Source organism: Pseudophryne corroboree, chromosome 7 (genome assembly GCF_028390025.1).
Source record: "Pseudophryne corroboree isolate aPseCor3 chromosome 7, aPseCor3.hap2, whole genome shotgun sequence".
Lineage (NCBI taxonomy): Eukaryota > Metazoa > Chordata > Amphibia > Anura > Myobatrachidae > Pseudophryne > Pseudophryne corroboree.
In genome coordinates, this window is record NC_086450.1 from 103,688,034 (window position 1) to 103,702,014 (window position 13,981).

Consider the following 13,981-nt stretch of genomic DNA (forward strand, 5'->3'; position numbering starts at 1 on the left):
AGTAGCCTGGGCAATAGTATCCAGTTCTGCCTCAAACAGAACACCCCCACCAAAAGGAAAAGATTCTAAGGAACATTTTGATTTTGACTCTGCATTCCAAGCGCAAAGCCAAAGAACCCTCAGAGTCGAAACAGCCATAGATAAAACACTGGAAGACACCTGGAAATCGGCCTGCATGACCTCATACACATATTTAGCTGCATCGCAAAGCTGTTCTGCCAAGTCCAGAAGGGAATCCCTGGACAAGTCACTCTGAGGCCCTGTGACAAGTTTGTACAAGTCTCCATAGCTCAAGTCATTCATGCCAAGGCTACTCAGATAACACCCCCAGAGCCTATAAAAATGGACTTGAAACAACTTTTTATCCAGCGGATCCTTAAAGGACACTGAAAACTGAACAGCCATGTGCTTAGCTAAATGTGCCACTGCAGCATCAATCTTGGGAGGAAGTTCAAACTAAGACACATTTGGACGGAAGAGGATAAAGGGAAGCAAATCTGCGAGGAAGAGAGAACTTATTATTCAGAGCCTTCCAGGGTTCCTCAATGAGATATCAGAAATCTGAAGAAGGGAAAGTAAACTTCCTGCGCCGACGGTTGACCAGACCCACAACCTCCACTTGGGAATACATATCTAAGTAGTCCAGAGCGTGGCGCACTGCAGCAATAAGTTCTTCCACACTGGAACTAGCAGAAGACTCCAGTTCTTCACCCTCCTAAACAACACCCTCTTTAAATTTGCTTTCTTCCTCTTCTAATGGCCTGGAAGAAGAAAACAAGGCTGTTTCTACCGAAAACACACAGGTTTCACCGAACCTGTGCGTTTTTCGAGAGAAAATGTTAGGGTTTTTTTTTTTTTTTTTCATTTTTGTTTCTTTACAGGCACCAAATTGGATAGCCAGTAAAAAAAATCCGGGTGAAACATTGGGAAAATCTCCACCCGATGATTATTCTGCTAATTGGATACCCCCCCATACTGAGATTGCCAGTGCATATGTGGGCAATAACACCTAGAACGTCTGCCAGCGTACATGCAGGGAGAAGCCTGAAGGTCTTCAAGCAGCCTGACTCAGTGTAAACCATTTTCCTGCTTCCCTAGCCCACCTTCCCATGCTTTACATTGCCAGTTAATGGAGGTGTTCGAAAATTTTTTTTACCAGTAGTGTATATATGTTACACTAAAAGGCGGATATCCAGGCACTAAACACAATGCCTTGGCATTGCGCACAATGGATAATTTTACATTCTGTTAGCCATACTTTTTTTCCTTTGTCTGACTGGATAATGGATGGTGCTCTGACAAGAGTGAAGAACTCATCCAATTCTATTGGTTTTAAGAGGTTTCAGGAAAACAAACTTTGTATTTGAATTTTCCTACACTGCATAAAATACAGTACATTAGGCATTATTAACAATGATCATTTACCATATTGACTAACATATCAGGAATTATCCGCAAAGCCTGGTTTTCCACTTTGTCTGAAACATATGCATGCATCTCTGAAAGACACACAGGGAAACCTTTGCCATACTGGTCACGTTATTGTGGGTAATAATTTCCAATGAATGCACACTGATGCAGAAAAAGCTGATACATTACAATTAAACTAGTAATGACCCTGCAATCTTCCCAATCATCCTGTAGTGTACTGGGAAACAGAAAACCTACATCTAACTACATTATAAAATGTTACAATCATGTACAGTGATAGAGGACATCTGCTAAACCTACACTTCGTTGTGTTCCTCTTCCTATACCTGGCTCCTGGACACATTAGTTAACAGAATCAAGGAGAATCAAAGACCAATTCATACGCAAAACATTTACTGCACCTTGCTTAGAAACATGGCATAGTATCGATGCAGAGGCAAATGGAAAGTGACCTGATTTGGAGCAGGCTGGAAAGGAAAGAGAAATGTATTATTCATCTATAGTTGGCAGAAAACATGCTTCCTACACAATGACCAATGCAAGTTAAACAAAACCAACCATTCAAAATAAAAACTGCATGTAATGCAGGCCATACATCAGCCAGGCAATTCCCCCTTGATGCAAATTCACAATCAGAAATGCTAATCGATGATCATCGATCCATTGAGGAATCTGTGAGATCCAGCGTGAATCCTAGACTTGGCGATCCCAATAATTTTTGGGTCCGAAACGGCAAATTAATGATTAATGATGCCCTGACCCAAGCATCCGCAGAATGGGGAAACGGCCAACTAATGTGTTGATATATAAGCCCCTCAAGAATGCAGATCGTGAAAGACAGATCTGTGCACTTAAACCCCCCAAAAATACAGTATGTATCCTGGAAATCAGAACTTTTATGTCCTCCAAATGGGGATATTGTATTGTAAGTATAATGAAACATTCAACAACTGAGATGGTCGATCTACCTACAAAACAGTGCTTAGTGGCCATGATGACATTATTCTATGTGCCATTCTTACCTCATCCACAAAGTTTATGGCAACGAACCAATCCTGGAGTGCTTCAAGGCAATACCGGACGACATTCCTTGTGTACTCTTGTGTCTCCTAAAACAAAGAGTGCTAGTGAGTCTAATTCTTGAAACTAAATAAATATTACTAAGAAACTTCAGGAGCAAGTAGAGTCATTATTTATTCTCATTCTATATATCAGCAGCTGTTTATCACAAATTTAAATACTCTTGAAATAACTGGAGTGTTATCAATGTAAAACCTCACCATGCCCTCTCACTCCTCTGTAGCAGAATACCACTTTAGGCGAAAGGCGTTTCTCTAAAATCACTGACAATCAGCCTGGCAGACCTGCTTGGCAGAACTACACTATCTGGACTGGTGGATCAATCATTGCATTCTCAGCTTTTGATCTGCATAAGATCAATTCAGGACACATTCATGATGATACGAGTGGAGCTCCAAATGTTAGCAATGGAGTGGTTTACGGAGATACAGAGGCAATGTAGGAAGAGACCAGCTGGACAAGACTTGATGACACAGTAAGCAGTAAAAAGTGAGAAATACGATCACATAAAAAAAACTCAACACCACTCTGTACGTGCAGAGTGATAGTGACAATGGTGCATTGTGCCCCTGTCACCAGTTGCTGGCTAGGGTCTTGGGACTTGATACAGCTACTGATATGGAACCCATGCCAACAAGGGAGCAGCTAAGTGTTGGCTGGGGAAAGCTCGGAAGGTCGCCCCCAAATACAGTCATCTTCTGGATATTCAGTGAGATGACGCAATAGAGACTTTACTTTTAAACAGAGCTGCAGCTGAACAATGAGTTCAATCTCCATGGCTAGTGTCTTATTATTGTGAATTTCAATAGTAACACACTTCTATTTTAAAAGGCTTTTAAGGGAAGATGCACGAAAAGTCATAATTTAGTTTATATCGTAACAAGTGATCTACCTGTTACCACACTACAACTCTATAACCAGTGAGTGTAGAAGAGACGGGTTCTGCATGATTTACCGCCTGCCGGGATGGCGAATGTCATCATCAAGACATCGGCATCCCAAGCAGTAGAATGCCGGCAGTGGCGCGAGCGCAACGAAGACCCTTGTGGGCTCGGTGGCGAGCTAAGCTTGAAACAGGTTCTATTCTCTCTCTATGGGTGTCGTAGACACCCATAAAGTGGGAATCACACACATCTCCAGTAAACCAGCGGCGGTATGGTGTCCCTGACGGGATCCTTGCATCGGTATTGTGACAGCCGGGATACCTACGAGCAATATGCTAACCGCATACCAAAGAGACCACCCATGAGTATCAGTTCTGGCAAAATATCCCTGGACAATATGGTTCACACCAGCAGTATCAAATGTAGTATGTGCACTCACCCTCACTTTACAGTGTGACAGAAGACCCCACATTGGCTGGGCACAGGCTTCAAGTTCAGCAGCAAAGGCAGCATAATATGTCTGGGACTCAAACTCCACATGTTCACTGAGCTCCCTCTTATTTAAATTCATACCTGAAAAACCACAATGAGAAGTCTGTTTTCTTTCAGTACCATGAACAGCACTTTTCTTGAATTACAGACTATTTAACTATACTAGCGTTCTTTGAACAACATTCTTTTTTTTCAGGTATGTTTATACTTGTAAAACATGAGAATACTTTGATAAGTGATAACTTGACCTGGTCACCACGATTTACAGCCATAGAAGGACCTGGTATGCCAGGTATTAGGTGATCAGATTTACATTCAAATAGCACTGGTGAGATACAGGACACAAGATATGAAGACAAAGGGTCCAATTTGGAGTTGCACAGAGACGTGGATACATGTTTCGCCGCAAGCCGCATCTTATGCTAATGCAATGACAAATTCCTTTAAAACGGAAATGACCACTTGCTGCTCCCTGCAGCTGTGGAAACCCGTCTCAGTGCGTCCTTAGGCGCAACAATGGACACATTATCAAAACGTGCAACAGCCCTATGGCAGGTGCAGTTTCTTCATCTGAACACGGACTCGTGTGAGCGGCTTTAAACGCAGTCAGCGACAAGCTAACATCTACCTTTCAGAATTATGGCAGTCAAGATCCCGCTGTCTATCTTCTGACGGTCGGGATCCAGACTGCCGGGATTTCATACCCAACCTGTAGGCAGGTAAAAGGTGGAAAACCTGCCAGCACACCAGTACTCCAGCCTCCAGATACAGGAAACGCAGTAGAGGAATAACTAAGCTGAGTGTTCACCAATCCCCACTGGCTTACCAGGTTTTTATTGAATATATTTCTACTCATTACACATTTCGAACACTTACGTTTATACGGGACCATTATGATTTGCAGATGGACGGGATGCCGGCAGTTAGAATACCGACAGCGGCATCCGTCCACCAGAATCCCTACCCTCCCCTTTTATGTGCCTAACCCTAACCATCCCTCCCCGGTCCCTAACCTTCCCGGCCCTGCAGCCTAACCCTAACCCCCCTTCTTCTGCCTAAACCTAAGACCGACATACTTTAAGAGGAGGAAAATAGGTAAGAAAAAAGTGGTGAGGTAACGAACCAACACACAATCATAACAAGAGGATAGGAACGCTAACCACAAGTTGAAACTAAGGACAGCAATAGCAAACCCAAACAAGAAACAACAACAACAATGCTTGTAGGAAATTAACGAAGCACAGAGGCGGGCGCCCAGTATCCCCTACGGACTAGGAGAAAAGGAATTACTGGTAGGTATCAAATTCCTATTTTCTCTAACGTCCTAGGGGATACTGGGATAGTCTTAGTACTATGGGGATGTCCCAAAGCTCCCAGACCGGGTGGGAGAGTGCGGAGACCCCTGAAAAACCGAGCGACCAAACCGAAAGCCCTCTGTTGCTAAGGTATCGAACTTGTAAAACTTTACGTGTTTGAACCAGACCAAGTAGCTGCTCGGCATAACTGCAAAGCCGAGACACCATGGGCAGCCGCCCAGGAAGAACCCACCGACCTTGTGGAGTGGGCCTGAATAGACCTCGGCAGCGGCAAGGCTGCCGAAGAGTAAGCCTATTGGATTGTCATCCGGATCCGACGAGCAATGAACTGCTTTGAAGCAGGACAACCAATCTTCGTAGAGTCATCGAGAACAAAAAGGAAATCAGATTTCCAGTGACGAGGTGTTCTCTTAACATAAATCTTCAAAGCCCGACCAACGTCCAAGGATTTTGAAGAAACTGAAGTGTCAGACAATACAGGAACCACTATTGGCTGGTTGATGTGAAATGCTGACACCACCTTAGACAGAAACTGCGGGCGAGTCCTGAGCTCCGCTTTATCCTCGTGGAACACCAGGTAAGGGCTCTTACAGGATAAGGCACCCAGTTCCGAGACACACCTCGCTGAGGCCAAGGCCAACAACATGACGGTCTTCCAAATCAAATATTTCAAGTCCATCCGGTGCAAAGGTTCAAACCACTCTGATTACAGAAAGGTCAGGACCCAATTGAGATCCCACGGTGCTGTGGGAGGTACAAAGGGCGGTTGAATACGAAGGACACCTTTAAGGAATGTCTGGACTTCCGGGTAACAGCCAACTGCCTTTGGAAGAAAATAGACAAGGCCGAGATCTTAACCTTAATGGAGCCTAAACGAAGGCCCATATCCACACCTGCTTGCAGGAAGAGCAAAAACCTACCCAGATTAAAATCTACAGTGGAGTACTGTCGACCTTCACACCAGTAGACATACTTCTTCCAGATGCGTTGGTAATGCTTAGATGTGACCACCTTCCGAGCCTGGACCATAGTAGAGATAACTTTGGAAGGAAGCACTTTTCGGGTAATATCTGCCTTTCAACCGCCATGCTGTCAAACGCAGCAGCGGTAAGTCTGGATAGACGAATGGTCCCTGCAGAAGAAGATCCTTTTGGAGCGGCAGAGGCCAGGGCTCTTCGAGGGACAGTGCCAGGAGGTCCACATACCAGGCCCGGCGAGGCCAATCCAGGGCAATCGGAATTGCCTGAACGTTTTCCCTTTGTAGTCTCTTTAGGACCCTGGGAATCAGAGTAATCGGAGGGAACAGATAGACGAACTGGTAAATCCACGGTGCCGTCAGAACGTCCGGCACTGCAGCCTGTGGATCCCTCGTCCTGGAGCAGTAACGCCGCAGCTTCTTGTTGAGACGAGAAGCCATCATGTCGATCAGGGGGCAGCCCCACCGTTGAATCAACTGTTGTCTGCTGAGGAAGTCTGCTTCCCAGTTGTCCACACCTGGAATGAAGATGGCCGACAAGGCCCTGTCGCTGCATTCCGCCCAGAGTAGTATCTTGGATACCTCCCGCATTGCGGCCCTGCTTCTTGTTGCGATTTGTTTGTTTATGTATGCCAACGCCATGGTGTTGTCCTAATGGACCTGTATGGCCCGATGGTAGAGGAGAGAAGCGGCTTGTAGAAGGGCATTGTAAATCGCTCTGAGTTCCAGAATGTATTGGAGGAGAGGTCTCCTGAGGGGACCACCATCCTTGAAATTGAGCCCCCTGGATTACAGCACCCCAACTGTGGAGGCTCGCATCCATTGTCAAGAGAATCCAGGTCTGAATTCTGAAATATTGACCCTCCACTAGGTGGGAGGTCTGCAACCACCATAACAGGGAAATCCGTGCTTTTATTATTATTTATTTATTAACAGTTTCTTATATAGCGCAGCAAATTCCGTTGCGCTTTACAATTGGAAATAACAACAACAAACTGGGTGATAACAATCAGTCATAGAGGTAGGAAGGCCCTGCTTGCAAGCTTACAATCTATAGGGAAATAGGCATGTATACACAAGGATATGTGTGGACTGTAAAGAGTGGATGCAATTTGATAGGAAGGCTTGTGAAAGTTATGTGGGCGGTTCTGGAACTTGATATGTTTGCCTAAGAAGTGAGTTCTCAGGGAACGCTTAAAGGTTTGGAGACTAGAGGAGAGTCTTATTGTGCATGGTAGGGCATTCCACAGAGTGGGTGCAGCCCGATTAAAGCCCTGCAATCGTGAGTGGAAGCGAGTAATGAGTGTGGATGAGAGACGCAGGTCTTGTGAAGAGCGAAGAGGTCGGGTTGGGAGATATTTTGAGATAAGCGAAGTGATGTATGTTGGTGTAGTATGGTTAATGGCCTTGTGTGTGAGTAAAAGTATTTTATATTGAATGCGGTAGAGTACAGGTAACCAATGGAGGGACTGACAGAGTGGATCTACAGACGATGAACGTCTAGCGAGGAAGATAAGCCTCGCCGCTGCATTCAGAATGTATTGTAGTGGTGAGAGTCTCGTTTTGGGAAGACCAGTTAGGAGACTATTGCAATAATCAATGCGGGAGATAATGAGAGCGTGGATTAGTTTTAGCAGTGTCTTGTGTAAGATATGGTCGTATTTTGGATATGTTTTTTAGATGCATGTAACATGATCTTGAGACAGATTGAATGTGGGGAACAAAGGACAGATCAGAGTCAAGGATGACACCTAGGCAGCGAGCTTGTGGGGTAGGGCAGATAGTCGAGTTTTCAACAGTGATAGAGATATCAGGTTGGAACCTACTATTGGCTGGTGGAAATATAATTAACTCTGTCTTTGAAATATTCAGTTTGAGATGGCGAGATGTCATCCAGGATGAAATGGCAGAAAGGCATTCAGTGACACGGTCCAGTACAGATAGGGACAAGTCAGGGGAGGATAGGTAGATTTGAGTATCATCTGCGTACAGATGATACTGAAATCCAAAAGAGCTGATTAGTTTACCAAGAGATGAGGTATAGATAGAGAAAAGCAGAGGACCCAAGACTGAGCCTTGCGGTACTCCAACTGAAAGAGGTAGCGAAGAGGAGGTAGATTCAGAGAAGCGAACACTGAAGGAGCGATTAGATAGGTAGGATAGGAACCAAGAAAGGGCTGTGTCTTTAAGACCTAGGGATTGTAGTGTCTGTATGAGAAGAGAGTGGTCTACAGTGTCAAATGCGGCAGATAGATCTAGAAGAATAAGTAGTGAGTAATGGCCTTTAGACTTCGTAGTGACCAAATCATTAACCACTTTAGTCAGTGCTGTCTCTGTGGAATGTTGGGAACAGAAACCTGACTGAAGTGGGTCCAACAAAGTGTATGAGTTAAGAAAGTGTGTGAGTCGAGTGTAGGCAAATCTCTCAAGTAGCTTAGAGAGACAAGGGAGCTGAGAGATAGGGCGGTAGTTTGAGAGAGCATTAGGGTCAGAATTTAGTTTTTTTTAAATGGGAGTAATCACTGCATGCTTGAAGAGTGAAGGAAAAATACCAGTAGAGAGAGAGAGATTACAGATGTTAGTTAAGGTAGGGATGAGGACCAGAGACAGAGCTTTACTTATTTGTGAGGGTAAAGGATCAAGAGGAGAGGTAGTAGAGAAGCAGGATGAGAAGAGTGATGATACTTCATCTTCATTTGTGGGATCAAATGAAGAAAGAGTGCCAGAAGGTTCAGGTAAGGAACCCAGCAGGTCACTGGCTGCCGAAGAGCATACCATTTCATCTCGGATCTTATCAATCTTCTCCTTTTGGTGAAAGGGATATCCACTAGTGCATGTGTGAAACTGACCATTTGTCCAGCAGATCCCGCTGGAATGGACGGGCATGGAACCTTCCGTAATTAATTGCCTCGTAAGAGGCTACCATCTTGCCTAGTAGGCGGATGCAGAGATGCACCGAGATTTTTGTAAGTTTCAGAATGTAGCGCACCATCGACTGAATAGTCAAGGCCTTGTCAATAGGAAGGAACATCTTCTGAGACATCGGGTCCAGGATCATCCCCAAGAACTGAAGCTTCTGGGATGATACCAGATGCTATTTCTGTAGAATGAGAATCCACCCGTGATCCATTAGTAGCTGTGTAGTCGATGCTTTCCAACAACCGAGCCTCAGATACCGCTTTTATTGAGAAGATAGTCCAAGTATGGAACAATGGGGGTCATTCCGACCCGTTCGCACGCAGCGGTTCTTCGCTGTGGTGCAAACGGGTCTGGAATGCGCACTGCGCACGCGCGTCGTTGCCCAACGACGCTGGATACGAAGAAAGCTTTCGCAGCGGCGACCGCAAGAAGACTGACAGAAGGAAGGCGTTCCGGGGCGTCACCTGTCCGTTGGCGACCATTTTCGGACAGTGGTAAGGAAAACGCAGGCGTGTCCAGGCAAACGGAGGGCGGATTTCTGACGTCAAAGCCGGGAGGAAATGTCGCTGGATCCGTCGCACAGGGAAGTAGATCCAGCCTTACTCCTAGGTTGCTGGAAACTTTTTTTAGCTTAGCAGGGCTGCACAAGCGATCGCAGCCCTGCTAAGCAAAAATACACTCCCCCATAGGCGTGGATTAGTTGATCACACCAGCAGCAAAAAGTTGCTGGCTGCGATCAACTCGGAATGACCCCCAATGGCCCTCATTCCGAGTTGATCGCTTGCTAGCTACTTCTTGCAGCCGTGCAAACGTATAATCGCCGCCCACGGGTGACTGTATTTTAGCTTTCGCATGTGCAGCTGAGCGGGACGAAAACGTTTTTTGCAGTTTCTGAGTAGACCTGAACTTACTCAGCCCTTGCGATCACTTCAGCCTGTCCAGTCCCGGAATTGACGTCAGACACCCGCCCTGCAAACGCCTGGACACACCTGCGTTTTCCCTACCACTCCCAGAAAACAGTCAGTTGACACCCATAAACGCCCTCTTTCTGTCAATCTCCTTGCGAATGACTGTGCGAATGGAAACGTCGCTAGAAGCACTGCACAGCAACAATGCTGTATGTACCCGTACGACGCACATGCGCATAGCGGTGCATACGCATGCGCAGTAGTAACCTGAACGCTGCGCTGCAAAAATCGGTAGCGTGCGATCAACTCGGAATGAGGCCCAATTTTCACACCCATCACACAGAGTTGTAACATCATCTCCGTCATCACCTTTGTGAACACCCGTGGTGCCGTGGAGAGGCCAAAGGGCAGGGCCCGAAACTGGAAGCGAGTATCCTGCGGTGCAAACCTGAGGTAAGCCTGGTGAGGTGGTTATATTGGGATGTGAAGGTATGCGTCCTTGATATCCAGGGATACCAGGAACTCCCCTTCTTTCAGGCCTGAGATCACCGCTCTCAGGGATTCCATCATGAACTTGAATACCTGTAGGTAAGGGTTCAGAGACTTGAGGTTCAGAATAGGTCGGACTGAACCATCCGGTTTTGGTACCACGAACAGTCTGGAATAGATGCCCTTGTTTGTGAGTAGAGGAGGGGGGACTGGAACAATAACCCGTGTTTGTTGCAGCCGTTGGACGGCCTCCAGCAAGCAACTCGTTATGCAGGTGAAGCTGGCAAGCCTGATTTGAACAATCTGTGAGGAGGGAGCTCTTGAAACGCCAACCGGTATCCCTGGGAGATTAGGTTTCTCATCTAAGGATCCCGGCAGGATTTTGCCCAAATATGGCTGAAATACTTGAGGCAAGCACCCGCCTGAAAATACTCTTGAAGCCGGGGCCAACCGTCATGCGGAAAGCTTGGCAGGAGTAGAGCCTGAATCCTGTTCAAGGGAACCAGCGGCCGCTGGTCTGCGCGGCTTACCTCGATTACCTCGGGCAGTGATAGAAGCACTTCTGGCTCTGCCGCTGAATCTGGCCTGGATAAGCACGCCTAGCATGAGGAGCCACAGATGGCAGATAGGTGGACTTACCGGCAGTAGCTTGTGAAATCCCCTTGTTTAGTTCCTCACCAAACAAAGCTTCCCCCGTAAAGGAGAGATTTTCAAAGCCCTTCTTGGAATCAGCCAAATGCGCGCTGACACAGCCATAGCCGTAGAGAGTGAATTGATAAAGCTGATCTCCTTTACAGCCTCACCCATGAAGTTAGCTGAATCCTGAATATGATGCAGGAGTGTTAGAAGCTCATGCTGAGGCACGGTGTCAAAACCCTCTATGACATTATCGGTCCATTTAACAATGGCCCTTGTGATCCAACCACAAGCAATTGTGGGTCTCTGAACGACACCCACTGCAGTGTAAATGGATTTGAGAGTAGGTTCGATCTTGCGATCCGCAGGGTCTTTTAAGGAGATAGCACCAGGTACAGGCAGTACAATCTTTTGTGACTACCTGGACACTGAAGTATCCACCGTAGGAGGAGTCTCCCACACCTTCCTATCCTCAGAGGGAAATGGGAAAGAAGTCAACAACCTTTCAGGTGTCAAACTTTTTGTCAGGATTAATCCACGCTTCTTTAAAAAGCGTGTTTAATCACTTAGAATCAGGGAATGTAGCATGAGAATTCTGCATCAGGTTTTGTTTCTTTATCAGGGATATTTAAGACCTCTCTAATAGAATAAATCAGAGCTATCACACCCTGAGACAGAGTACTTTCTGCTTTATCCCCCTCAACCTCCCCCTCCTCCAAATCTGGCATATGTCATTATCAGAGTCAGATTGGAGCACATGGGGCAGTGTGCGTTTCTGTGAAACAGGCAGAGGGGGTTGGGAAGCAGGTCTGAGGTCAGCAGTCTGAACTAGAAAATCATCCTTAGATTTTTTTTTAAACACTTGCCTCTCTTGCTTGGCTGTAGCTAGTTCAGTGGTGATATCAGTAATCATCTCCTTAATGGTGTCCAGCCATGCTGGCTCATGAGAGCTGTTACCCTGAGAAGGGATACTGCACTGAGTACACAAGAGAGACCCCCCTGGGGTAGGGGAAACTTTGTGCTACCTGACTGGCATGTAACCTATTTCCCCAGACATACTGAACAGCAGAACACACACACAGGAATAGGTTATATATAACACAGTGACTCAGACAGCCCTGCAAGGATTGAGACAGCGAAGAAGCCAGCAAACTCTGCCACTAAGCTAAAGCAGTGCTTTGCCGGGCAGCAGCTATAACCTTATATAAGGTACAATAGCTGTATCACATATAAATTGCTCCCCTTCTACAAACCACCTTGGTACCAATTACAGGTGCAGTGGAGGGTCTTTAGAGGAGCAGCCTGGAGTCTGATGCAGCAGGAAATGGCTCCAGTGAGCTGCTGGTCCAGCTCTGCAGGAAGCCCCGCCCCCTGAATGGCGTGCAGTGTTCCCTAAATATTTTATACTGGCAAATGTCTCCCTTATGTAGAAAATGGGGTTAAAACCCCTTTTCCATGGCAGCTCCAGTATGGAAGTATGCAGCGGGCAGCACAGCCCCCGCAGCACTGCGTGCCTTCCGCCCCCTTATGTCGCCATTAAACCAGGGACCCACTAACCAGGACCCGGTTTAGTACTCACCACTCCAGCGTCTTCAGCTTTGTTAGGGGTGGCAGCATGCTGTTGGAGTGCGCACACACCCTGGGGGCATGCGAAACAACACCTCAGGAGCTATTGTCCTGTCAGCGGGAATCCGGACCAGTAACTCTTCAAAGGGTTGGTACCGCCCCCCTAAGTCACACGACGCAGGCAGACTTTGAAGAAAACTCTCTGGTGCTCCAGAGAATGCACTCTGCTCCTTGGGCACATTTTTCTAAACTGAATCTGCAGGAAGGGCAACAGGGGAGGGCCAGCACACAGAAGAATTTTTAAAGTGCCATGGCTCCAATGGACCCCATCTATATCCCATGCTAATAAGACCATCCCAGTATCCAGTAGGGCGTTAGAGAAATAACAACCACCTTTCAGTGGACCCACCTTGAAAAAAAGATACAAAATTCATCCACGTAACCAACAGCCCGTGATCTTCTAAGAATTTCTTGGCTACACTTTGGTGCGAAAGAATATTGATAAAGTCGCTAACAAGTGGCCAGTAAGTATTGTTCTTCAGCAATGCTTCCCCACAGTTCACAACAACATGCAGACTGTTCTCTTCATCTAAAAAAAGAAATAGAAATTAAATGTCAACAATAAATTGATTGCTTCACAGGAAAGTATTTGGTCATTGGTCATGATTATTTGTCAGCAATAAAACAGAGGAGGTAGGGGGCTATTCAGAGATGGACGCAAATCTTGCTTCCACAGGGAGATCTGCGTCCATCTACTCACATGCTGGGGGCCGCCTAACATGTGTGGCACCAATTGCGAACGCTTCGATTTGAGGATGACCTCTTGCTGCGCTGGCAGGCTGTCTTGCGCCATTTTTTTTTCTCGGAGTGGTTGCATGTGACATCATACAGCCGTCCCCAAAACAGTTCTAACATGCCTGCAAAACGCCAACCCAACGGCCACGACCGCATGGCGAAGGGTCGCGCACTATAGATGTTGTGCGTGCGCAGACCCTCTGGATGCGGCTGATGCGTGCAAACGCGTGGTTGCGTCCATTTTAGACCAGCCCCTGTAATATGGCAGCTTTCACTAATTAGTGGTACAAATAAGCAGCAATAATTTGCGTTCATCTGGTAGATACTTCCTGTATAAAGCCTGAGGTAGTGACCAAACCAGCTTACAACAGATACTATTAGTGTGGCACATGTAACGCAAGACAACTGCCATAGTATGTTACATGTACATTTTCATATCTCCTGCCCACATCTCGCATTATAAACAACAATACTTCACTGTATGACTGA

The 13,981-nt window shown here is 46.3% G+C and overlaps 1 protein-coding gene across 1 annotated transcript in view; it reads right to left on the reverse strand.

Annotated features, from left to right (window-relative positions):
• UBR3 (ubiquitin protein ligase E3 component n-recognin 3) overlaps positions 1 to 13,981 on the reverse strand; it is a 406,648-nt gene that overhangs the window by 278,698 nt on the left and 113,969 nt on the right. The window contains exons 9-12 of the mRNA XM_063933505.1: positions 13,107 to 13,286; positions 3,835 to 3,968; positions 2,454 to 2,540; positions 1,833 to 1,898 (exon numbers count right to left, since the gene is read on the reverse strand). Of these exons, the coding sequence (XP_063789575.1) occupies positions 1,833 to 1,898; positions 2,454 to 2,540; positions 3,835 to 3,968; positions 13,107 to 13,286 (467 nt within the window). The remainder of the gene's footprint in view (positions 1 to 1,832; positions 1,899 to 2,453; positions 2,541 to 3,834; positions 3,969 to 13,106; positions 13,287 to 13,981) is intronic.